The 26,261-nt window shown below is 36.0% G+C and overlaps 3 protein-coding genes, 1 long non-coding RNA gene and 1 pseudogene across 24 annotated transcripts; 1 reads left to right on the forward strand and 4 right to left on the reverse strand.

The window, feature by feature from the left end:
- Positions 1-721: 721 nt before the first annotated feature.
- Positions 722-2,805, forward strand: LOC113761181 (uncharacterized protein At4g28440-like). The gene is made up of 2 exons (XM_027304051.1): positions 722-1,237; positions 2,361-2,805. Exons 1-2 carry the CDS (start codon positions 910-912, stop codon positions 2,552-2,554), a joined length of 522 nt encoding a protein of 173 aa, XP_027159852.1. The 5' UTR covers positions 722-909; the 3' UTR covers positions 2,555-2,805.
- A 1,517-nt stretch (positions 2,806-4,322) lies between these two features.
- LOC113761544 (protein NUCLEAR FUSION DEFECTIVE 6, chloroplastic/mitochondrial-like) lies at positions 4,323-8,106 on the reverse strand. Of its 19 annotated transcripts, none has more exons than XR_003467148.1 (5): positions 7,859-8,106; positions 6,807-6,931; positions 6,372-6,408; positions 6,007-6,040; positions 4,323-4,688 (listed from the first exon to the last, which is right to left on the reverse strand). XR_003467148.1 is itself a non-coding variant. In XM_027304577.1 (4 exons), the coding sequence occupies exons 1-3, from the start codon at positions 8,008-8,010 to the stop codon at positions 6,021-6,023; spliced, it is 297 nt and encodes a 98-aa protein (XP_027160378.1). In that variant the 5' UTR covers positions 8,011-8,106; the 3' UTR covers positions 4,323-4,688; positions 6,007-6,020. The 19 variants fall into 19 exon arrangements, 14 of the variants coding, with proteins under 14 accessions (XP_027160378.1, XP_027160383.1, XP_027160381.1 ...); XR_003467146.1 differs by having other exon boundaries at positions 6,365-6,408; XR_003467147.1 differs by lacking the exon at positions 4,323-4,688 and adding an exon at positions 4,697-4,913 and having other exon boundaries at positions 6,365-6,408.
- A 2,551-nt stretch (positions 8,107-10,657) lies between these two features.
- On the reverse strand, positions 10,658-12,829 carry LOC113761543 (annotated as a pseudogene).
- Positions 12,830-13,789: 960 nt separating this feature from the next.
- Positions 13,790-15,608, reverse strand: LOC113762544. The gene is made up of 3 exons (XR_003467210.1): positions 15,399-15,608; positions 15,152-15,287; positions 13,790-14,161 (listed from the first exon to the last, which is right to left on the reverse strand). It is a non-coding gene; the product is annotated as an uncharacterized LOC113762544 (long non-coding RNA).
- Positions 15,609-17,573: 1,965 nt separating this feature from the next.
- On the reverse strand, positions 17,574-19,410 carry LOC113762082. 3 transcript variants are annotated; one of them, XM_027305336.1, is made up of 3 exons: positions 19,254-19,410; positions 18,199-18,366; positions 17,574-18,084 (listed from the first exon to the last, which is right to left on the reverse strand). In XM_027305336.1, the coding sequence occupies exons 1-3, from the start codon at positions 19,263-19,265 to the stop codon at positions 17,833-17,835; spliced, it is 432 nt and encodes a 143-aa protein (XP_027161137.1). In that variant the 5' UTR covers positions 19,266-19,410; the 3' UTR covers positions 17,574-17,832. The 3 variants fall into 3 exon arrangements, with proteins under 3 accessions (XP_027161137.1, XP_027161141.1, XP_027161138.1); XM_027305340.1 differs by having other exon boundaries at positions 17,574-18,124; XM_027305337.1 differs by having other exon boundaries at positions 18,199-18,376.
- Between the last annotated feature and the right edge of the window lie 6,851 nt (positions 19,411-26,261).

Consider the following 26,261-nt stretch of genomic DNA (forward strand, 5'->3'; position numbering starts at 1 on the left):
ACCTTATTTAGCTTTTATAAACACTTAAAATATCATGTTAATAGAGATAAATCATATTTGAGATGGAATAAGTGCAATAATTGATCCAAGACAACATAGGGATTTGCTTGGCAAAGAAAAAAGTTGGTTTAATAAGATAGGGAGGTCATGGTAAAAAGAGTAGAGTATATGTTAACGACCACAAAAAATGAAAAATAGTTTTTGCCCTCTTAAAAGATACACTAAGGAAATTTTAATCATATCTCAGAAGTAACAATCGACATTTGGATGGTAAGTTTTTGCAAAAAAATTTGTTACACATATTTTTTTTAATTATCTTTTTATCTTAGATACATTATATTATGAGTAAATCTTATATACACTAATGATATATATACTATTACAATTGGATACACGATACATATATTATGTGTCATATATCTAATGATAAAAGTGTATACACTGTCAGCGTATAGAAGATTAATCTTTATATTATTACACAGTATATTTGTCTATAAAAACTCAAAAAACTTTTAAATTCAAATGGGTTCGCCAATTCTCGTCCAAGCGATTGGTCCTTGAAACCCAGTGAAAAGATGCGGGAGGTCCAAGAGTTGGGGCCCAACCTAACAAAAAGAAAAAAAATAAAAAACTGATAAATTTCAAGAACTCAAAATTACGCAAAGTCATAAGCAGGAAGAATAACTAGGAACTAGAAGTGACTTTTACGACGTCGTACAATTTGGTTTCAGTTTCCGTTTTGCTTTTAACCGTCGCTTGATTGCCCAAATTGGGAGTCAAATCCTCTGTCCCTTCAATTGCCTCAAAATTAGGGTTAGGGCTTTTTCCTCCTCGTTCTAACAGAAGCCCCTACGCCAAAACCCCCTTTCTATATCTCTCTTTCGACAACCAACATCTCATCTCAAGTCAATGGCAAGCAGAGGCCCAGCAACCTATCAACATTCCAGGCGCGGTGGCGGCGGCGGCGGCGGCGGCGGAGCAGGAGGAGCTAATGCTGTTGCGAAGCCGGGATTAAGAAAACCAGTGTTTGTAAAGGTGGATCATTTGAAACCTGGGACAGCTGGGCACACTTTAACTGTTAAGGTCTTGGAATCCAACACTGTTCTGAATAAAAAGCCCCGAAACCCATCGTCGTTTCGTGGTCCATCGTTCCAACAACAGCAGCCCAGTCGCATCGCTGAGTGTCTTGTTGGTGATGAAACGGGAACTATTCTCTTCACTGCCCGTAACGAGCAAGGTCCAATCTTAAATTTTTTTAAAAGGTTTTAGATGATTTATCTATTTATTTATTCTTTTGCTTTTTCCCCGGTATCTCTCTCTCTCTTTTTTTTTTGGGGGGGGGGGGGAGGTGGTGAGGTGCTTGGTTAGTTCTTGGGTTTGGTGAATTACTTGCCGGTCTGAATTTAAGGTGGATTAGTTCTTGTTGTACGGTATGGAGTCAAGGAAATAATTAGTACTCGGCGGAAAGGAGACCGAATAGGTGTGCACCTTGGTTCACTCGGTGCAAATTTAGTAATATTTGATGATATATTCATTCAAAATTTTTACTTTGTGCGTAGACAATGTTTCAAATGTGGGAAATTACAATATGAGCTGTGTATGTTGTGCAAGATATCTGAATGTTTAAACACTGTTTTCTGATGATTTTTTCACGCTGAAATGTCTTTCGTTTAATGAGAAGATATGCATCCTTTGATTTTCAGACCTAAAAAGAAATAATAATAATGTCACCAAAAGCTCAAACTTAGACGAGAAGGGCTGAATTTCTCTTGAATTTATTTTGACTTGTCGGGTTGTTATGTTGTTTGTCATTTTAAGGTCCTGCTTGAAGGGTTAGGTGCGCTAGCCGTAGAACTTCTGATGGTGCAATACAGCTGATAGTCTTTAACCTTATGTTCCTCCCTGGTTGTCAGCGTTTTTTAGGCCAATTTGGTGAGGTTATGTTAGGGGGCTATTTGCAACTGAACTAGATGTCTTTCACATTATACTTGACTAAATGGACCGAAAAATTTATGATTTTCACTTTGTTATCATCTTACGTCCCCAGCATAATGGCCGCAGTGTTTGTGGAAATGGTATTAATTTGTAATGCTTCTTGCATTTGTGTTTTCAATTTGAAGTGCTTGATTTCTAGAATTTCATCCCCTTGTTTATTCTAGTGGGGTTATTTACTTTCATGGCCATTTAGGGGACTACATACTTGCAGCGGCTAAGTGAACATGTTGCTTTGTCAGCTTATTAGAATATATGACTTACTTTGAAGGTTGTGTTCTTGTGCTAAAAGAGTTCTAGGCATTTTATAAATTGTTAACTTCTAGCTAGAAGAAGAGTGAGCTTCCTGACTGTTTTATTCATTGCAGTTGAATTGATGAAGCCAGGCAATACTGTCATCCTTCGCAATGCAAAAATTGACATGTTCAAGGGTTCGATGAGGCTAGCTGTTGATAAATGGGGCCGCATTGAGGTGACAGAACCTGCAAAATTTGCAGTTAAAGAAGACAACAATTTGTCCTTGGTAGAGTATGAGTTGGTGAATGTAGCCGAAGAATCTTGAATTTGTTTCATGATTTTCTGTCACCAAGTCTATTTTGGGTAATGATTTGTTTGTCTATGGGTATATTGGTATACAAGCTCACTCAATCAGTAGATTATTTTCTTATTATTAACATGTGATAGGACTAATCTAATATTATATGTTGTAGTTTGTATGTTAAAAAGAATATTAACTGACTCTGCCTGGCAAGAATGTGGACTGCAGAGAGTTTGCCAAGTTGTGTTTAATTCAGTTTTTGTACTTCTCTCCAAGTTGTGCTGCTTCAAATTTTTAGTTATCCTTTTTCTTTTACTGTTTTGGTTGAGTGAAATTTGCTATTTTTGTTTTTCATTTGCTTTTGTGTTTGTATCATGTTAGCTTATTTCGGCGCTAGATTCTAACATCTCATCTGAAGGAAGGGTTTCTGCACCAATAGATAAGCTGCATTTAGTTTTTTCTTTGCATCCATCGACTTACCTCAGACTTTGGAGTTACTGATGCTCATTTGAGTCTTGGCGGCCTCCTTGGAGTCTTGTTTGTATGCTCATTCGAGACTTTGGAGTTACTGATGCTCATTCGAGCATTGGATCTGAAACATGTTGACTTTTAAGAGTTTTATAGTGGGCATTTCAGTGTATCATGACCTTTGCATCACCGCAGAATGGCCAAAATAGTCATTAAATTAGTCAAAATGGCATGAGTTGGTTACTCAACTCCTTTTTTTGGCTAAAAAGGTTTACTCAATTTCCTAAAACGAATCATTTAGACCACTTTTTGCTAAATTAACCTGAATTGCAAGTTTTTAGGGGCAAAAAAATGTTCAAAGAATGCCACCTCGCTCTCCTCTCCATTCTTGACGTAGCAAGACCCTCTGCCAACTTGTGTCACCTCCACCACCTTCTCCCCTCTCCCTCCTCTACCACCTCTCATGCCACCATCACTCCCCTCTTCCTCCCTTGTCTCCTCCTTCCCAATCATCACCACTTCCTCTTCCTCTTTTCTCCCTTCCGCCCCCCCTCTCCTCCTTCCCCTTGCACCCCCTCTCCTCCCTTCCCATTCCCTTCTTTTCCTTGCTTCCCTCGCGACCAGATCTGGTTGCTGTGACTAGAGAGGGTGTACCAGAGGGTTATGCGATAGTAGCAGCGGGTGAAAGAGGAAAAAGATGATGTGTTGATGGTTTTTTATGTTAATTACATTTTCCTCCTATGAAGTTTTGCTAAAATTTGGATTAACTCCTAAAGTTTGATTTTTCTTTTAAAAAAATTGTCAATTAGATATTGACATTTTTAATGTTGGAAACCCACAATAATAGGTCAAGTTTGCTTTTTTTCCTATTGATTTATTGGCTAAATTGGTAAAATTGATCCTAAAGATTCGTTTTAGGACATTGAGTGATCTCTTTGCCCAAAAAATATTCAATGACCAACTCATATCATTTTAAATAGTTTAATGATCATTTTGACTATTTACTCTTGTATCACCACCTTAAGCTACTTTTGATTGAAATTGCTGGAGAGTATTTCCGATAATACACACGATGATAGAAGGCAATTAATTGATTCTTAAATACGAATGATCATCTTGTCAAAGGTGATTATGCGAAGGTAGGCAAGACTCCTTGCGAGGAAAAAGTCGACCATAAAGGTCATCAAATCCTAGTTACAATTGGAACGTTTTTCAGCGGGGAAAGGATGGACGCCTATGCGCGACAAAGCACAACCTGCGGGTTTCTGTAGTTAAGCATCAAATATTCTATGTCAAAGATGGTGCCATACCTTTACTCTAAACATAAAAAAGCAATGAGCACAATGTTTCTGGAATATCTGATCATGGAAAGACAGCTCTAAAATTGCCCCACACGAGTACCTTGAAAAGCCCCAATCCCCACAAAAGGAACTTGACTCTACATCAAGAATAAACAGGAAAAGAAATAACCCTAGCATTTTCAGAATAAAGGAGGCATAACAAGCTGCCCTGGAAAAGACAAATGGTTCCTCCTTGTTTAGGAGGCTACTTTAAGACTATCATAAACTAGGTTGACCTTTGAATTGAACAAGCAAAATAATTTCCCTACAGATGGTTACACTTTCCATTGACATCCATGGAATTATGACGATAATGCACCGCAATCCAAATCACTGAAACAGTCATCCATCTACAACAGAAGAAAAAATGGATCTTATACACGGTCATGTAAATGAATAGATCCCTCCACAAGAATGAAAAGCTAGAAGATGCAACGAAAACATGAAACGTGTATCGAAGTTGGTCATTAACTGAGTCTTGTAAAGATACTATACTAATTTTGACACGGATAAGACAGAAAGATCATAAGAAAATCTTCATGCCGAATGTCAACCAATGATCAGTAATCACAGCCCTAAAAAGAAAAAAACCAAGTCACAATAAGTCACAAATATGGAAACTCTGCAACCAAAAAATCTTAATCATTTAAGTTGCAACAGGAATAGAACAACTAGTTTCATGACTATGCTAAAGTGATTGGTAACATTCCCAGTCATGAATCCAGATAATGACATGTTGACCTGTACACTTCTGCAACTCTTTGCACCATTATAGGTTGATATCAGACTAATGATATCTTTCCAACAGTTAAAACCAGTATTAGCAATCCAAATCAAGCAAGGAGAAAAATTTCACATTTCCTAAAGTATATATCAAATAATCTTCTTAATCTAGTCTATACAGAACCTCTCTAAATTCATTGCTGAAAATGTAATAAAACATGGCTCCCAGAAAACAAACTTGACTAATGTCACATTTGTAGTTTTACACAAAGTAAGGCTAGCACTCAAAAGAAAACAACATCTAGAATAATATTATTTCTCCTCTGGAGCTAATCCAGTGCTCTCTCCTACAGCACATGGATAAAAACTTCGCTTGGACATCCAATCATCATACATCATCGTTGCAATCTGAGTGAATACCATGTATTAGCATGATCCTTATATGATCAAATAACTGCAATGGAAAAGGTAAAAATTATACACAAAACCAGATTTGGTCCCTCAGATGATTTGATTCTGTTATTGCATTGCTCAAATATGATATTTTACTAACCATTAACATGAAAAAGCAACATTAGAGCAAATCTGTTGGCATTGTAATAGAAGGAAAAAAAAGAAATGACTAATGAAGAGCATCAGATCCAATATTTCTTTCGACTTTTACAACCCCTAAACCAAATCCACATAATGGTACAACAGTTAACATACTCAAGGGACATATACCTACATGCTTTCATACTTAAATATGACCCTATGGTGTTCTTGGATCCTGATCCATAAGTTGTAGGAAATAGTCTTCCATAATGCGTACTAAAGATAAACTTTTGGAAGGGAAGAAAGAAGTCCTATTAAATTTTAGAAATGAAGCTCTCTCACAAGTTGCAGAAAACAATGAGAAAAAACGTCACAGTTCAATGTAACAGAAAGAAATCCAAATCACTGCACCTCCTTTAAAATCTTCATCTAGTCCTCTCCTGCCCTACAAGATGAAAAAGAATATGCACTCTTTTATTTCGAGAGGGGAGGGACCACAGAATACTAAAATAGAATGAAGAAAAAGGCCCCACCAGCAAATTGTGAAATTAATACGCGATTTACCTAACTTCATCCCAAGGGTTATCCACATTAGAACCCAAATGTACTTGACAATAATATTTAACATTCTCAAGTATGTCTTTTTATACTTAAAGAAAGAATCTAAATTGGGATCATGTCCCTCTTTCAAAAGAAACAGATGGACAGAGTTCCAAAATCAAAGAATTGAGACAATTTAAATCCTCCAACAGTGAAATTTCTTAACAACCTGCTACCTTGCAGCCATATCTCTATCTCACGAAGTCCAGGTAACTACATAAAGACCAAATCAAAGAAAATCAAAAGAATAGATCCAGAATATATGCAATAAAATATGGAAAAGAAAACAACCACTTTAAAATTTGGAAAGGTATAAAGACCATTTACTCAAAGAAAATGGGATCACAACTTTGACAACCAATCTCCAGATTGCAGATAACTTTGAAAAACTTCACTAGATTATTATAGAGATGATAAGAAATATAACAAGCATTTTTTTTTTCTTATTCTTTGCAAGGAAAAGGTTTGGATGGAATTCAGATCATTAGAAGTGAACCGTCATCCTAACACACGAGAGTGCGAAGAGCTTTAACACCACTAGGTTATTTCCAATCCAAGAGCAAATGAAAACACAAATAATTACGATTAAATTAACTCAATTAGAATATCACCTTCAAGAGTCCAACCGTAGCTCCGCGGCGAAACGGAAAGCATTGAAGTTAGCAATGCAGAAGCTGTTGCAGTGTGATAAGGAAGCATCGATTCCACGCTAACACTGCTCATTTCAACTGGTGACCTAGGAATACAAGTACATGGGATTATTTACCCAAACGGTGCTTCTTTATTGAAAAGTAGAAAACCTTGCTGGTTTTTATAGATTTCCAAAACCATGGAAGTTTACTTATGTTATCCAAGACAAAAAATTTATTTCTTCTTCCCTTCAACTAAATTTATCTTGGCACCTGTTCCTTCAACAAGCCCAATCTTCACCCTCTGCCTTCTTCAACTGATGCAATCTTCTGCCTCTTCCTTCCTTTCTCATTCTCTCCTTTCTTAATCAGTATCGCTTTTGCCCTATGCGCCTTTTTTCACTAAATTTTGTTTCCTCTTTCTCCGGCTATTATAACTGCTCTGCTATCCTTCAAGGGAAATTTTGCAAGTGTTGACTGCCTCATAAGTTAAATTTTGCCTAAATTTTGAAGAATTATTCATCGTTGTGGGAGGTTATAAATAAGTCCAATGAGCAGTGTGCTTGAGTTTGTAACCATCATGTTCCGAGAAGATTAATTTTTTACTCTGTGATCTGTTGTTTCCTTGGTTTTCTTCTGATAAGAATAACAGTTTTACAGCCCTCTTTCTCGTAATCTGGAATCTGTTTTTTTTTTTTTTCATTTTTCATGTAATGTATCATGGGAATAAGATCAAGTGAAGGCAGGCAGCAAACCTGTGGAAAATGGAAATCGACTTCCTCTTCAAAATCCACTTCTCAAACTACTTAGAATTCGCCTTCTGAGGAGCCGGCTTCATACAAATAGACTTTAAAGAGTCGACTTCTATATTTTTTTGAACTCTATTAAAACCAAAACCTCAATAGTAAGATAAATAGCCCCACGTACAATCACCACACAAGAACATATCCCCATCTTCTCGTTCGAGAATTACTGAATGCTGAGTAAACATAATGCAGAAATTAGAAAAATAATTGCAATTAAAGTTTTAATACCTGAAGAAGCGAGCGGAGAGGGGTTTTTGAGCAGGGATGCGGAAGGGGGAGGAAGAGGGCTTCGGCTTGGCCCCAGTAACCACTTTTGCCGCCACAGTCCGGGCAGAAGTGGTGGCGGAGCGAAGCATAGTCCTACTGGCGATGGCGGCCATGGATGGGCGGCTGAACGAAGAGGAGTGAGGACGCCGAAGAGAAATGGGAGAGAGATGGCCCTCTTTCGCACTGCACCCAGGGTTTTGGGATCTGGATTTTGGGGGTTTAAGCCAGAAAAGCCTTCTCACCTTTAGATTTAAAAAAAAAAAAAAAAAAAGAAAAGAAAAGGGGAACTGGGCAAGCCAGTAACCAACGCATTTACCATCTCAATCTATGGACTATGGCTCTACAACTTTGAGCCCAATTACCGGCTGCTAAATTATTATATTTTCCTAATTACTTCCCCCATAAAATTTGACTATGTGCTGTTGTCAGCTTATTCTAATTTTGTAGAATTATTCTTGAAAATCAGATTTTTCAGAATAACTTAAGTACTCTCGTTTACTGTTAAAAAAGCTATTTTAATAGATGCATAGGTATTCTCAAAAGAAAAAATTAAAAAGCTGATTTTGACAACAAACATAATCATTTACCCTTATATGCTACATAACTGAATTTTTGTACTAATCAAATAATTTTTGATGTAATTAATTAATTTTCCCATGAAGATTAAACGGTAGATGAGTAAAACAAGGGACATAGATGAATTTGGAAGTGAGATAAGAATAGAAAGAAAATGGGAACATCAAAAAAAGTTATCTAATTTTTAGATAATTTAGTAATTATGTTAAAATTTGAAGGATAATTTTGTCTATATGAAAAAGTACCTTACGACCCGTACCTGATTTTCAGCATTTCTTTGGCCGAAAAAATATGTAAAATCAGTTTTTAAAATTAGTTGAGAATAGAACAAAATAGTTTTTCAAAATCAAGTAAGTCAAGGGACTTTAACCAAAATGAAACTAAAAGAAATTCTTAATAGTTATTTAATTAAGTCAAGGGACTTTAACCAAAATGAAACTAAAAGATTGTTTCATTCTTAATAGTTATTTAATTAATTGTTGGTTTGGAACATACCCTGGATTGGAATCAAGGACGTTTGCTTTAAATTTTGCGCAAGATAATTAATTCTAAAATGTGATTACAAGAAAAAAAAAACTTTTCAAAAATCAAAAGGTAAAATCAGGTTTTCCAAAATCAGTTCAAAACTTGGCTTATGTAAATCAAGGCTCATGCCACTAATAAATAATCCTGAATACCTTCTTGCGTTGTATATAAAGAGAAATTTACATGCTCTTGCAATTTGCATCAAGCGTAATTAGAAATACAAGGCCAAGAAGATAGAAGCAAAACGTGCATAATTGCATTCTAATGAAGAAAAATATATGTCGTTGCGTGTTACTGGCCAAATGAAGATGAAGAAGCAATTATACATGCTGACTAAGGAATAGGGTTGGAAGGGTAGCAGGCCACTCGATCGATATTCACATCAAACTTGACTTGGTTGGAGTTCATTTAAATTTATTTCGCCAACTTATCAAACCAACATGTATAATAATTGTGTCTGGTACAATTTGTTAAAATGTTCAAATTTATTTTAATTAGCATAACATAAAAGAGTTATGAATCAATTTTCCGAGATATTATCATGGTGGTAAAAAATCAAAAAGGATTTGGGCCTTCAAATGTCAACGATAAAACTCACAATTGACAACTTTTGGAGACCCTTATCAACGTTCCGACGATTTCCCTCTTCAACCCTCTTCAAGAAATAGTGCACAGGCAAAAGCTACATAACACAGTCTAATCTACTAATCAGCCAGAATAAAGAACCAAAGCAGACTTGGAACTCCGACAATGCTTCAACCGACTAGAATTGTGAACCAACTTTTCATGGTACAAACGAAGAAGGATTTGAGCCTCTGCATGATATAAGACAGTTTGTATCTTCTTAATGATTCGCGCTTTCTCCCTGGCTGTCATATCAAGTGGTAGGCTAAAATCTCTCAGGTTTCGGCTTTGTTAGCGTATTGTTATTGTAGTGAACATGAATGTAAACTCATAATAAGAGGAAAGTCTCGTTCTCAGCTAGTGCTACTTGTGCAGCCTGCTAAATTTTAATCCCATCTAACTATATTTTGCCTAGCATCTGGAAACAGGAACGAGAGGCACCACTGCCTCTTCTTACAATCAACTGGTGAAAAGTAGTAACAATAATCTACCGGGTCGATTGGTCTGACTGCTAGACAACTTGCCGATAGTATCAGAAAACGAAAGTTCAGTTGAAATCAAATTCTCAAGGCAACGCCATTTACCTAGCATTTACAGCTTGCAAAGTTGTGCAGCATATTGATATTAGTGCTAGCAAACATATATATTCCATTCTTTCAAAGGTTCATTTGGTGATGGCCAAAATTAAACAAGAAAAATTTGATCAGGTATCACCTTTAAGCAAGTTTTGCTGAAATGAGCTGGCTTGGCGTGTCAAAGCTTTCCTCGAATTCAAACCTTTCTTTGCCACTTGACAGTAACGATAGGTCTTGCTACCCAAGGACGTCAACTAGATATGCCTCGCTTTTTTTTTTTAACCCTTCAAAAGAGTACCTGTTGAAAGATTATTGATCGCTAATCATGCAATCTTTTCAGTACCTTATGGAAGTAGACCTCAAGAAGCTTCAACTAGTCATCATGACAAGAAGCAAGTTGCTGATTTTGAAAAGTAGTTATAGAACAAGTACCACGGTACTACACCATTAGGACAATCAGTTAACAAAGTGACACAGAGACCTTTCTATGCCAAAAGTGGATTCGATCTTTATGGACTATTGTATATTGAGCCAGATGGCAAACCTTCAACAACTTTCAAATATGGAGACATAAGAACAACTGATAGAATTACTGGGTAATGCTGTAATTTGTTCGAAGCATACTACTTCTAATTGTTAAACAAACATACGGTTGCTGCTAAACAAAATGACTAGACAAAAAATTTGACCGCTCATCCGTATGTGCTGCTGGCAAGATACCATTTGAGAAAATCGGGTTGAAAAATGATGATGATGAGAAACCACGAGAAGGCATTTTCGTAGAGTTGTCCCTATCACGCTGAGACACTGCCAGAGGTTTAAGTCTCAGGTTGGTGTTTCAAAGTGCGAGTAGCCATCTATTTGGTGCCCCAATCACCTGAAAGAACTAGTGATCATCAGCTTATGAGGTTGAATCAATTCAGTGAACATCGTGAAATTGTGGAGTCTAAAACCAGTTATTCTCCTTAAAGGCCACTGATCCCTTTGTCGGCCATTCTTCTAGTCAATCATCCTTGTTGAAATTACCATTACATATATATATATATATATATATTCAGAGAACACATTCTGGAAATGACTAAAAAGTCATCACCTTCCTGATCCAAAAACTTCAAATGCAGAATTTCCGAGGACAAAGTAATCTTTAGAAAGCTTTCCCATGTTGAATTTAAGAAAGGAAATTTTGCAACTGCTGTGGGAAACAGTGGCGGAGTACTTTAGAATTGAACATGTCAGGAAAAAATTTAAATTGTTTCACCTCCTTTTCAATCTTCAGCTAGTCCTCTCCTTCCCTACAAGATGAAAAGAATGCACTCTTTTTATAACAGAGGTGGGGAACAAAGCAGACAAAGAATTGAGAAAAGGGAGGATCTGGACAGAAATTTAAGATGCAGGTATTCGATATTCAATTCCTTCATTCTTGAAGATGAACCTAATAGTTTATATATTGGGCTTGAAACACGAAGTCTGAAAATTTTTCAGAGTACATATTTGTCTACTTGAAGAAAGAATCTTTATCAAAGGATCATAATCCTTAACTACCTATGAACACATACATCAATTTCACAGAATTCAGAAAACAAAAGCAACTTAAACAGTCTAAACCCGAGCAACTTGGGACATTCTTAACAATCTGCAACCTCAACGCTGCCACATCTCTATCTTATGAAGTCCAGATAACTACAAAAAGGCAGAGACGAGACAAAAGTAAACCAAAAGAGAAAAATCCAGAATGTGTTTTACATGCAATGAGCAACAACGCATCAAAATGAGAAAACCTGAACATCCCATCGATTAAAGGTTCATATATAAAAGCTCAGAATCACCAAACTGTCAACAAACAATCTGAAAAGGATAACTGCACGCAAAATAAGTCCTCTACTTCTTTACAATAGTTATTCAAAAATCTGTAACGCTACATGGTACTTATTCAATCGTACTAAAAGTTTCCTATGTGACTCACGTGGCAGAGATTGTAGTTCTCGTAGATTCCATTTGTATGGAAAAACATACATTATCCTTTCCACATTTGCCAAAGACATAACAATAATCCCATATAGTAATTCAACAGAAGAAAAAGATCCATAATCTTGTACAAACAAATCAAATATGAATTATCAATTGACATACACTTAATTTCACAAATTACCATCAAGAGCCCAATCGTAACTCCGAGGAGAAACGGAGAGCATCGAAGTCAGCAATGCTGAGGCGGTTGCAGTGTGATATGGAAGCATCGATTCCAAGCTAACGCAGCTCATCTCAAGCTAACGCAGCTCATCTCAACCGGCGATCTATAAATTCAACCACACAAAAACATATTTCCCATTTCGTTAGATACTGGTATTATACCGAGTGAATAAGTGAACTCAAATTAAATTCACCTGAAGATGCGAGCGGAGAGGGGTTTTTGAGTGGGAATGCTAAAGGGGGAAAAAGCGGGCTTGGGCTTGGCACCAGTAACTACTTTTGCCGCCGCAGTACGGGCAGATGTAGTGGCGGAACGAAGCATAGTCCGAGCGGCGACGGTGGCCATGGTGGCGGATTAACCAAACAAACCTGAATTAGTAGGGTTTAGACTATTAGAGAAGTGGCCGTCTTTCGAACAAGTCCAGGGTTTTGTGGGACTGACAACAGGGGAATATACTTTTCTTTTCTTTTATCTTCTGTAAATCTCATCACTATTCGTAGAAGATCGAAAGGATGTTTAATTCCGGTTAAGCCCTTCAAAATATGTTTATTTATCAATTAAACCGTCTCAACATACAGGTTTGCAGTTTGGTCCCCCAATATAAGAGGTCGTGATAATTGCTAATTAGCTAAACACTAGCTTTCTACTTTCAGCCCCTGAAATTATTGCAGTTTTATCATTCTAAATGTCATGTCACCTTGGCCCCTTCGATAGGCTTGTAAGAGCAGTAGCACTAAAACAAAGAAACAAGTTTGAAGGGCAAATTTGTAGGCGCATCAAGTTTATTCATGGTTGCTAGAAAGATTTCGAAAATGAGCAGGCGTCTAATACATTCAGGAAGTGAGCAGTTGTGTGCTTGAGCATTTCAAAGATGTTTAGATCCTCATCAATCTTCATTTTTTGCTAGGAAAGAATATATTTTTGCTACTAACTGAAAATCTTTAGTGAGAAAGCACCAAATGAAAGATTTGTGATAGCTAATCCTCCAATTCCGATACCTAACATGACTCAAGAATGAAGTGAACGGGACTCGTCTAGGTAAAATTCTCAGCAAAGATGTACAGAATTATCCATCAGGAACATCAATCAACCCTTGTCTTAGAATGGATTACCAATAAAGATGCTAGGCCAATCATAGTATTATCTTGAGGGTCTTTTAATTATTATCATCTTCTCTATGGCATTTGCAACCATTGGAAACAGAGATCTCTGTTAATCAAATCAATCTTCGGGTAAATAATTTCCTGTGCTGTCTGAGGTAGACTGCTCTTGGAAACTCCGAGCGTCTCCGTTCCCAAGTCTTCTTCCAACAAGTCACCCTAGGACATTCTGATATTAGAAGAATGATGCTGTCAAACAGTTCTATTGGAAACCAAACAAAAGCTACCAAGAAATTTCAAGTACTAAGACAAAACCAAATTGCGAGAGAGCTCAGCTCCAAGCAACTTCATTGCGGTAAAATGCAAACTCTTCAACACTAGAGCTGGCTAAGGTAGTATGAATATGTAATGTTGATGTTTTGATTACAGAAGCATGCGAACGTAAGATCAGAAACTGGAAAGAAAATATTCACTACTACAAATGTGGAATTTGGTTAACAAGTACATCAGCGTGAAGCCTGGAAGATAAAAATGATGAGAAACTAGGTGTGGGCGCTTGTGTAGACAATAATTCTGCCGTTGCTGCAGGTATTACCCGAGAGTTCTCCACAGCTCAAAGTCCCATGGTGAAGTTTCTGAGTCCAAGTGGCTGCCTATTTGGTGCCTCAATAACCTGATATAAAATATCGATCATTAGCTAAAATGAGCTTAAATCAATTAGGAGAGAAGTATTACTTTTCCAGAGTTTAAAATCAGCAGTTCTCCAGCCGAAGGTTGACGATTCATTTCTCATTTAACTTGTGAATTATGCGTATTACACTACCGTTTCATACACCAGCAGAAAACACATTTGAAGTGGCCTTATGGTATTATTGCCTTGCCATTCCAAAAACTTTCAAATGCTTTTCGGTTGATAATCAAACTTAAGAAGCCTTGCTCATATTGAATAAGTTTTCCTGAAAAATGATACTAGAAAACACTGGCAATGTACTTTAGAGTTAAATATAACAGAAATGAATTTCAATCAATTCACCTCCTTCTGCCATTCAAGGTAAAATGAGCACACACTTTTACTTCGGGAGGGAGGGATAGAGAAAACGCAGAAGAGTGGGAGGATCCCGACAGAAGCTGAAGATATAAAATATTGTATTCGACATCTTCATCCTGAAGATTATCTCCTTCAACACATTCAACTTCCAAAAGAAATCAACGAGATGATGTAAATTCTAGAAACCATGGACTTTCTTAACAATCAGTTACCTCGGTCTAGCCATATCTCTGTCGTTAGTGAGTCCAGATGATTCCCAAAGGGACCAACAATGGAAGAAGAAAAGAATTACTTACATCCAGGACGTAGCCAACAGGAAAGGAGAAACAGAACCTTGAAAAGAGACAAGCTAAACAGCCTATTTTTCAAGCAAACTGAGGGCATAAATCCCAAATTTTCTGAAAAAGGCACCAATTTTCATCAAAAAGCAAGTGGTCATTGACACCCTAAAATTCCTATGCTCAGATAATGCAGCAGCTGGTTTAATACTGCAAAATCAGATTGGGAATTTGAATATGAATATCATTTTCCATTCACCACCAAAAACACTCTGACACGTTTTTCTAACGTTAAAAGAGTAAAATGAATATATGTTAACTTCAAGTGGAAAAATACCTATCAAGAATCTTGGGACCAATTATAAGTCCAAGGAGAAACCTCGGAGAGCATAGAAGTTAGCAATGCCGAAGCGGTTGCACTGTGATAAGGAAACATCGATCCCACGCTTATACAGCTCATTTCAACTGGGGACCTATAAACACCACCACCCCACAAAATCATATTTCCATATTTCCCATTTCATTTTAAAGATTATATCCTATTGCATCTGGAAAAAAAAAAGTGATTATATCTACCTGACTACCTGAATATGCGAGTCGAGAGGGGTTTTTGAGCGGGGATGCGGAAGGTTGAGCGACTGGGCTTTGGCTTGGCCCCGGTAAAAACTTTCGCCGCCGCAGTCCGGGCGGATGTGGTGGCAGAACGGAACACAGTTCTAGCAGCGCTGGCGGCCATGGTGGCTGAACAAAGAGGTCGAATGAGGGTACGGGAGAATTAACTTTCGAATGAGGGTCCTGGCTTTGTGAAGGGTTTAAGCGACAAAAAAATAATAATAATAATAATTAAACCTTTTCCCTCTTTCTTTTTACGCCTCTTCTTTTTCCAATGTTCTATTGAAATATTCTATGGAAATCATTAACCAATAATCTTGGGCAATTTTTCCCATGACCAAAAAGCCTTTTTACGTGGGTCCTTTCCCTATTTTGTAGTTTCAACTTTCAAATATCAAGTATCAACTAATTTTTGGAATGGTCATGTTAGAATGTATTTAATTTCAGATTCAGACAGAATTTATTGTTATTATTATTATTATTATAAAAGCAAGAGTTCTTCTACTTACAATCATTTTCACCTTTCAAAAAAAAAATCTTGGTAATAAATTGTAATAATGCTTTGCTGTGTCTTTCAAAAAAAAAAGCTAATAAAATGAGAAAGATACAATCCAAGTAGTACAAGATAAACTGTAACATGAATTCCATCTTGTAATATCGAAGTTTCCATAAATTGTATACAAATTCTTTTCAAAATGATTATGTACTTGAAGATAATGGGATTTCCTTAATTAACACGTTTTACTCATAAATGAAATACTTTTGAAGATTACAGAGGTAAAATGGAATGGAATACTTCTAATACTGATAACACCATCTTACAATAAATGAAATAAAATTATTAGTCCTATTAAAAGTGCATGGGACCTTTTGGGATGACTTTCCAAAGCCAAGGATTTTATTGGTCTTAGAAAAGTTTCATTCTTCTGATTTTTTGCTATGATATCCATTGCATTCAAAAGAAATTGGCTTTTAAAGGATTGAATCAGATATTTATACTTGAAGATCCATCCTTCAAAGCAAACCACAATGTTAGAAACTCTCATCCTTTTACTTGGAAAATGTTCTGAATATGGCACAAAAAGTTTTAAAAATTAGGGAACTTTTAGGCAAATTTTCAAGGTTATTACTATAATCTTTGGTACTGTTATTTTCACATTTATGTTTAGATATATGGACAAATTTGTGATAAATCTCTACCATGTCTATATCCTCTTGCTAATTAGCTGTTTAAGAAGATAATTATTAGTGTTAATTCCAGTCATGCTCTTTTAATTTAAAGTGCCTATTATGCCCTCTAAAAAGAATTTCAAATTGGTCCTTAAAATCCAACAATGCATCTGCTGAGCACCTCTCGTGCTAATTTTGCCAAAATAACTTCCAACATTACAATTGCCTCAATCAAGCCATACTTAGATCATGTTTGATAACCCAGTTCAGCACTTAAATTTAATATATTTAGATCTTAACATATTCAGATCCTTTGATAATGAAAAACTGAACATTTGAATTAATTAAATGACACTGAATTTTTTAGGTAAAATTTGTTCCCAAAATTTAGTGATAAGCTATTTACTTATTATTGAATGTGATATGCACTCAAATGTATTAGATTTAATATTTAATAATTCAATAATTTAATGGATCAAGAATTCAGATTTCAGATTTCAAACTTCAATTCTCAAATTTCAATTTTATCAAAGTCACCCTTAAATCTTGTTTACTCAATCAGCCTTTAATTATGAAATTTGGTCCAATCCACCCTTTCGCAAAAAGACGGTGCTATGTTTTGCCCACTCTTAGTCAGAGCAATTCAAAGATTAGATACTGCCTTCCATAAACTGGAATTTTAAGCCCTGAAACCAATACTTATGTCAAACATCCGAAGGATCTTTAGTGTCCTTTATTATTAGATTTTTTGTGTGTGTGTGCTTTGGTGTAACTAAAATTTCAATTATGCAACAATTATCTACTTGAGAATTTATAAGCTTTTTTTTTAAAAAAAAAAAAAAAAATTTCCTAAGGTAAAGTCTTTTGAAGTATCGTTGTGCCCATCTTTCCTCCTGACTTGACTGTTTCTAGCAGAGGAAAGTCCAACTAGAATTGCTAGTGTTTTACAATATTCAAAATGGTGGCCATAGCTGAACTTGGCTAAATAATGATGCGTAATCCTTTATTTCTCTTACCTAAGTTGACTTGAAGAAACTTGAACTGGTCATGTATTCTGTTACCTAACTTGATACAATAAACTTGAACTAGTCCCCAGGACAAAGCAGCAAGCAGCTGATTTGGAAAAATTTACAGAAGAACAATTACAAATGAGTCATCCAATAGGGAAGCAATCAAAGGTGTGTGACGATCATTTGGATCTCAAATATGGACCAAAAATAGATGTTTGGTCTCAAATTAATGCCTTGAGGTGCTTTTACTTCGGCTCATCTTCTCTATGACATTGTGTAATAACGGGACACAGAGCCCCTGAGATGTTTCTACCCCAGGATTTCTGGAGACCTCCGCATTTGATCTTCCACTAGATAAACTCCTATGCTGTCTGAAGTCATTTGTACTCGGGAACTGCAAACTTCCTCGGCTCGCAGGTCTTATTCCTATAAGCCGTCCCAGCGGCACACTCTGATCTTGGAAGAATGATGCTGTGGACTAGTGCATATTGAGAAAAGAAACAATACCAGCCAAGAAACTACAAAATGAGAAGGGGATACTCACACAATGAAAAAACAGTTGGGAAAGAGCTGGAAGCAATTTTAAATGTACCTCAGTATCAAGATTGGAGGATGAAAATGAGGTGAAACTGGGACTGGGAGAGGGCATTTCTGAGGACAATTCGTTTGCTGGTGCTGCTGCCTCAAAGTTGAGTGTAGCTCTAAGTCTCAGATTAATGTTACCTAGCCCAAGTGGCCATCCGTTTCTTGTCTCCATTACCTGAATAGGACTATTTATTAGCTTACACAGTCACATACTAGGAGGTTCAATCGAATTAGTAACCAAAATTAACTTGTATAGAGGCTAAAATCAACAGTCTCATCGTCGTGGATTCCTTTGTACATCCGTTTATCAGGTGAATAATCGGTGTTACAAGCTTATTACTACATATAAGTCTACACAAACACCACATTTTCAACTGTTTCTGATCGATCCAATACACGTTCAATCATCCACAAAACAGGATGGTTGCAAATTGAATCAGTCAGTCCTGCAACTTTAATTGAAGGTAAGCATGTCTCGTACTAATGAAGCAGTGAGAAAACGGAATTTTCAACAAGATTCAAGCGATGGCACTAGGTATTTTTGCCTAGCAAATCGCCCAAGTCTTTAACCAATGGTTAATTAGTAGTAGTAATGGTAAGATGGACCAATGCAAATGCATGGTTTTGAATTCCATCCAACTTTCTTTTGTCCTAAGTACCAAGATTTAAACGAAGCAGGTATATATGATGTTACAGCATAGTTTCCTCCAAGCCAAAATTCTCAAAATTCATCTATAATTCGAAATTCTGAGCCAGATTACTCAGATTTTTCTCAAGTATCGAACTTATTCTCCACCTAATCCTTTGAACAGTTGAAGATGAACCACAATTACCAGATGATTTCAGAAGCAAAGACTATTTAATACTTCTTAATTTTCAGCGAGTGCAAATAAAGCAGCAACATAGGGGGAAAAAAAAGCTTTAACAACCAAAAAAGGTTCACAGATTCAAATTCAAAGAACGAAATATATCTAGCGACAGCAAATTAACAATATCAATTAAATCCATGATGCTATCAGCAAACTAAACCATGATAAAGACTGGTTTGTAAATTGTAAGTACCTCGACAACCATGTTGCAGACCAGAAAGAAGCCTCTGTGCTGGGAGAAAGATGAGCAATGATGATGATCACAGAATCATCCCCTAAAAGGCAAAAGCAAAGAGGAAAGCTTATTAGGTAAAGACCAGCAAATACGTTGAAAGAAGCTTTCTATCTTCACACCCCTCACATTCTTCCTTGAAACAATTTATTAGGTAGTACCACCAAAATTGATTAGGCCTCATGGTCCCACCTCAGAGTTTCAGTCTTTGTATAGCACTCTTCCTTGTACAGTTGCACCTCTCGTTTCTCGTTTGCTTTCCGAGCTGATAATTACGTGTATCCATGGAGGGCCCTTTTGGCTGCTTTAATCTACCGCCATTGTTCCAAGCGGTTGAAGGGTTTGAATTGAAGTTGCTTTCGGTTTGCCAATGTAAGGTGTCGAGTCTACTTACGAATTATTTGTAATTTGAAGCAATTAAGATTGAGGGACCGATTCAACTGTCAGATAATTATGGTGATTGAAGAGCTGCACTTCAATTTGGTGGAATAAAACTACGAGGATGAAGTGATATAAGAAATAATTATGTGGGTTGCTGATTCATTGACACCATGCATGGTCGGTCACCTCTTTGTATCTTTTCGGTATACGGTTTTTTTCTTTTTGGGGTATATAAGACAGTAGTACTTTTTTTTTTCTCGGGTAAGAAAGAATTTGGGTGATTCGACTTCGGCCACCATCAAAGTCAAGGCATGTATGAACTATAAGTCACTAAGGAATTCTACAGCCCCTTTGGAGCAAAATTCACAATTTGATATGAAATCATCGTTATAAACCCTTGGATTATTTCAAGAGTTAAAATCACGAAATGATATAGTAAAATATAAATGGATTAGAATCATGGGTATCATATCCAAAAAAATAGAAATGTCAACGGGGTGAGGGTGGGATGGCAGGGGCGGAGCCAGAAAAAAATCTTAGTGGAGGCAAAAATAACACTAAAATTTTTTATCTACTCTTTTTCTAATTTTTTAAGCAAAAAAAAAAAGTCTCATGCATAAAATCACCATTTCACAAGTTAAAATATTTATCAAATAACCCATTTATTAGTTATTACATTAACTAATCAATTTTCAAATTTCTTTAAAATAGTAATAGTCTCATGCTCTAGAAATATATTTGCAAACAAATTTAAAATAATAATAATAAGAAGTAATTGTTTAGAATCTGATTTTGATGGTCTCCTAAAGTTGGTGAAAAGAGCTGCAAAATGTGGCGGATCCAAGTCCTAGAAGATCAATTGATTCTGGTGCAATCTCTAAATAGGATGAAGTGATCAAAAGAAAGAGTAACAAGCTTTGGTTGTGGAAAAAAAAAATGGCTCTCGTATGTATGTTGGGGAGTGGGGACAATCGAGAGCCAGATGAGAAAAGGGAAATTGGGGAGTGGGGACAAAGGAAGTAAATGATAATTGGATGAAGTGATAAAAAGAAAAAGTAGTTGGGTTGGGTGTGGAAGAAGAGGAGCCGATTGTGAAGGGAAATGGAGGACCACAGGAGTAAAGGGAACTTGGGGAGTGGGGATCAAAAGGAATAACTGATATAATTGGTACTTTGGCCCTATTGGTGGGAAAATGGGAACTAGAGTAGGAAAGTGAATGATATAAATTTTATGACCCATTCTTTCACATTTTTTCTAAAAAGAATTCTGGAAGCACCTTTAAAATTATGTCAAAATTGTAGATGTATTATAGGAATTTAAGGGGGGCAGTGGGGGCCCGTGCCCCCAGTGCCCCACTTTAAATTTGCCCTTGTGGGATGGGGATCCTTTCCCCACCTCCCGCCACGCAGCCTACTATTTCCCCCGGCTCCTACCCTATCTTGCTGTCCACTAGTTCCCCCTCCCCCCTTTCGTCCCCACCTCGTCATGCTTCTCTCGCGGGGCACCTACGAGGAAGAAGCAAAAAAATTTTTTTTTTTTTATAATTGCATTGTAGTTAAATTTTAGCCAAAAATTAAGAACTTGAATATTAATATATCACCAAATCATTATCCACTATAATTTTATAATTGAAATCCATAAAAACAATCAAATAAAAGTTATTTGAATACAATCCAACATGATGAAACAAATACAACTAAAGTAGTAAAGTTTTCACTTTTGAGACAAATACAATCATCAAATCATTATTGTGTGTTTTTTTAAGAAAAAAAGTGTTAATGTGTTAGGTATAATTAGGAATTTAGTATAAATATATTAGTAAATTTAGCATAACTAATTAATAATTTCTATTAGTAGACATGTACAATTATTAATATAATTGATAATATTAATTATATTATCTATACTAATATACATTATATAATACTTATAATTAATAATAATATTATTATAAGTTTGTAACTAATTAAATTTAATATATTATATATAATTTTTTATATATATTTAATTTTTTTTAATGGGTAGCAGGGCGAAGGATGGGACAGGGGTATACTCCCCCGTCCCCTATCCCATTTTTTAACAAGGGGAAAAATTCCCCTGCCCCACCCCACTCCACCCCAAGGCATTCACATTGTCATTCCTACCAAAAAGAATTGTAGCATTTTCCTAAATTACTTACAGGGTACTTTCATAATATCCATTAATATAATCCTCACATTTGTAACTGAATACAAACATAATCTTTACATTAGCAGCTGAATTCTAGACACAACCTTTAATGAGAAAATTGTTCGTTGGTACCAATTCAACTAAGGCATGGGTAATACTAAGTAGTACTAAGGTCACTGAAGAGATAGGTGCTACAAATTTACTGGGTCCATTGCCAAAATAAATTGGATTTATTAAGGGGCAAGACATGTCGGATAATCTTATTTTTCGGACGCCTAACTTGCACTAAACTCTTTATGCTGTTGTCAAAGCAAACTTAAGTCTTGTTTGATAACCCAATTCAATACTTAAATTTAATGGATTCAGATCTTAACATATTCAAACCGTTTGATAACAAAAAATTGAATACCTGAATTAATTAAGTGGTACTGAATTTCCTAAGCTAAACTTGCTTCCAAAATTAAGTGATAAACTATTCACTTATCACTAAATGTGATATGCACTCAAATGTATTAGATTTAATACTTAACAATTTAATTATTTAATGGATTCAAATTTCAAACTTTAGTTTTCAAATTTCGATTTTGTCAAACACATCCTTAGTGATTAAAGGTCTCGGATTTGATTATTTTTTGTATGCACAACAAAACTATGGCAATCATATTAATATCCAAAAAAGTACACCGACAGTTAACTCTTCTGGACAACTGTCCAGCTACAATCCATGCAGAATTGGAGGACAACTGCCAGATAACATTCTGTCCAAAATTGGGAGAGCGACTGCGTAATTGCAGTATTGCAGTTGAATAGCTTGCCTGCTCCGTAGCGCACCAAAGCAACGGAGGTTCGGATTTCGGGGAAGAGCTTCCTTCCACCATTGTACTAGCTTTCTAATCTCCTTCCTTTGATTAGGATAGCAATAAGAAAAGATAATGATAATCAGTGCTTCTATTTGATACCGTTTGTCATGCACTTGATTAGTGACGGACCGTATCCGACAATTGCTGTTGGATGCTATTCAGCAAGTTCATTTATAAATTTTTTTTTTCTTTTTCTTATCCAAAAAAAAAAAAAAAAAAAGTGACGGCGATTTGGAGTACATCAATGATGCATCCAATTAATCTATGATCTAACCACCATACATACTTCCCACACCAAAAAGAAAAAGGAAAAAAGATGGCCCAATGGAGAACTTAGCATGAAGAACATGATTTTGGTGGGAGTCTTGGGGTGAATGACTTCAAATAAACGGTAGCATTTTGCAACCTCTTGAGACTCTATTTAGAGTCCATTTTGAGCTGCGGTCATTTATAAAGAAACACTTTTAACACAACTGTTTCTAACAAAAATGTTTTTAAATTATTAAAAATTGGGCTCCTTAAATTATGAAAAATTACTTATCAAACACTTTACAAGTACTTTTAGTGCCTATAAGCGCTTTTTTTTTTTTTTTTCTAAACATACCATAACCCCAAACAGGTCTTATTCCTCACCCCACCTCTTCTCTCCCTCTATGGAAAAAAAATAATGTTGATTTATGAGCAAGTGCATACATTCTACTTTGCCAATGTGTGCATAATAATTTACAAGAAGAAATAATAATAAAACTCTATTCATGATAGAATTAGATCACATTTTGAACTCTGAATTGATATTAAAAAAAAGTATAATCAAGTACGATTTATAAGCCCCCATGTGAATGGGCTGATGGTTGGCGCCTCTTCCTCGGGACCGTTAGGTCCTGGGGTCGAACCTCCGCAGCAACATCAGTTCGCCGTGCATTTCACGTGCTAGGTCCGATTGGGGCGCTGGGCCGGGCCGAAGTGGGGATTAGTCGGGCCGCCTTTACGGACTTGACCCGGACACCCCACTCCGTCGACAAAAAAAAAAAAAAGTACGATTTATAAGTTGTTTATTCTCCTTTGCTCCCCTTCTCTCCTCTCCTGTTCATAAAGTCTTTCAAAGTCATCGCCATTATCAATACGTTTTCAAGTTCAAAATTTTCTCAGTGCAAATTTATGCAGATGCGGACATTCAATTCATACATTGTTGGTCATCATTAATAAAGAGTTCGTCGAGGATATTGTCGACGCGCACATAGCAAGTACGGGGGCAATTCTCTGTGGATTTCGTAAAAAAGCTAATTAAAAAGAATCAACAAAAAGTTTACTCTTGGTAAAATAAACTATACTTATTCGAAAAATATGATTTAAGGGAAAAAGGTAAAACAATTTTTAAAATCAAAATCTAAAATAAAGTGAAATAATTAAAAAAATCTAATATAAAAACTTTGAAGTGTGACGCATTTATGAGTTGCACTTTTCACCTCCTTCCCCACGCACAAGCAATAAATACGATCATTTGACAGTTGCAGCAGCGGAAATGGCACAACCACGCGTTGGACTCTTGTTCTGGGTGTTGGCGGACTCCCACCCACAACGTTTTTCTAAAATCAACTCCCTAGTTTCTTTTTCACCAAGAAAAACACACACACACACACACACACACACAAACACACCCCATATATTTATTGCCAATTCGACAAACCCAACTGAAACGGCACTCTTACTCAACTTGTGACGGAAATTAACTGGTGCACTGATTGAGGTCCGCATTGATTCAAAATTTGCTGCAGATATCTTAAACAGCAAAATTGACCCTTTTTGGAGGGCTCTAGTTGCATATTCTGACGTAAAAGATTTAATCTCATGCTTCAAGGAGCTAATTATATATTTTGTATATCATCAATGTAATCAAACTGCTGACTTTATGTCCAGTTATCTCAATAGGATGGATAAAATTATTTTTGAGTCAAATTTTTCCCCTCATCTTCTTAGAATTGTAGAGGAAAATAAGAGAGGAAAGTTGACGATGAGAGTGTAAATTCTTATTTTGTTATTAAAGCTTGCCAATTCTCAAAAAAAAGAAAAAGAAAAAAAATAACTGGTGCAGTATCTCTAGTTTGAAAAAGTATGACTTTTGCACCACAAGGAAATCATATATACTTTTAGAGTCCTGGATTTTAATCCCCATGTCTCCTCCTACTTCTTAAATTTCATCTTTTCAAAATTTGTTTTGAAAGATTACTTTAGAGGCCTATAATTTTCAGCATATCTGTTTACTTATTTTCTCAGAACACGTTTCATTGAGTTCATTCTAAGGCTAGTATTATCACAAATATAAACACAAACATGTACTTGTGAGTTAAAGTGCAGCAATCAAATACTTGTCTTCCTTGCATGTTCATCAAACTTTATGTCCTCAAAGAATTAGTTTGTAGTCGATGAGATTATAAGGCTTTGGTTTAATAATATAATAATAATACAATTAAACTTGAAACAATAGCAGTTAGAGAGATCCTGGAAATGGAGTTTTGTCTACTATACATGTTAGTGTTTATCTTATTATTTGTGGGCTTGATATACTCTTACGTGTTGTAATACCATAATATTGGTCCAACCATTTAGGGTTTGTCGTAGCATTATCAGAAAAAGAAAATGTTTGCAAGTGATTTCTTGGTTAGATAATTTTAGAGTTACCTTAGATTGGCTTTCCCAGAAAGAAGAACAGATGGTAAAAGAAATTAATCCAACTGATATCATATGGAGATCGCTGCGTCTTTGAGAATTATCAGTCCAATTACTTGAATGTATTCGTCATGTTTCAGAACGTAAAAACAAGACAACAGATAATGAAGGCAAATCCATTTAAGCTCCAACAAAGGTGCCAATTTGCTATTTGTGACAATGGCCTCCTCATTCCTCAATATATTGTATAATTTGTGATGGTGATTAAGTGGTGCAATGTCTCGATTTGAATGAGCACGCTAACCCTTTTTTTTTAAGATAGGAAATAAAAATCTAACAACAATCTCCTAAATTGTTATCACATGGAGACCGATTGCGTCTTTGAGAATTATCAATCCAAGTACACTTCGCAAGGTTTGAAAGCATTCTAAATAACTAATTTGATATTTCAAGCTTAAAAACAAGACAATAAATACATGAAGGCAAGTTTGTGCAACCTTCTACAAACATGCCAATTTGCAATTGGCTCCTCATTAATGTAAAGCCCACCTGATACTCTTTCCTTCTTTGCTTTCTGTGTTTGTTTGGATAGGAGTTTATTTGGATGATTTATTTGAAATAATTACTGTAGCATTTTTTATGATGTGATGTACATGAGATAAAAATGTGATTGAAATTTGTGAAACAAATTATTTTATTTCAAAACATTTCAATCCAAACACACATTTTGGCTTTGGACCATTGGTCCGAAAGTTCCTAGACTTATGCATTAAGTGGTAGCATCAATTTCAAGCTGCGGCTAGCGGAAATTCAATCGACTCCAAATCAAGTGTGCAGGGTTCATGCTTGGCCTATCCTGCCATTACTAGCTTGTATGATTAGGGATGGCAAT

The sequence above is a fragment of the Coffea eugenioides genome, chromosome 2 (assembly GCF_003713205.1).
Source record: "Coffea eugenioides isolate CCC68of chromosome 2, Ceug_1.0, whole genome shotgun sequence".
NCBI lineage: Eukaryota > Viridiplantae > Streptophyta > Magnoliopsida > Gentianales > Rubiaceae > Coffea > Coffea eugenioides.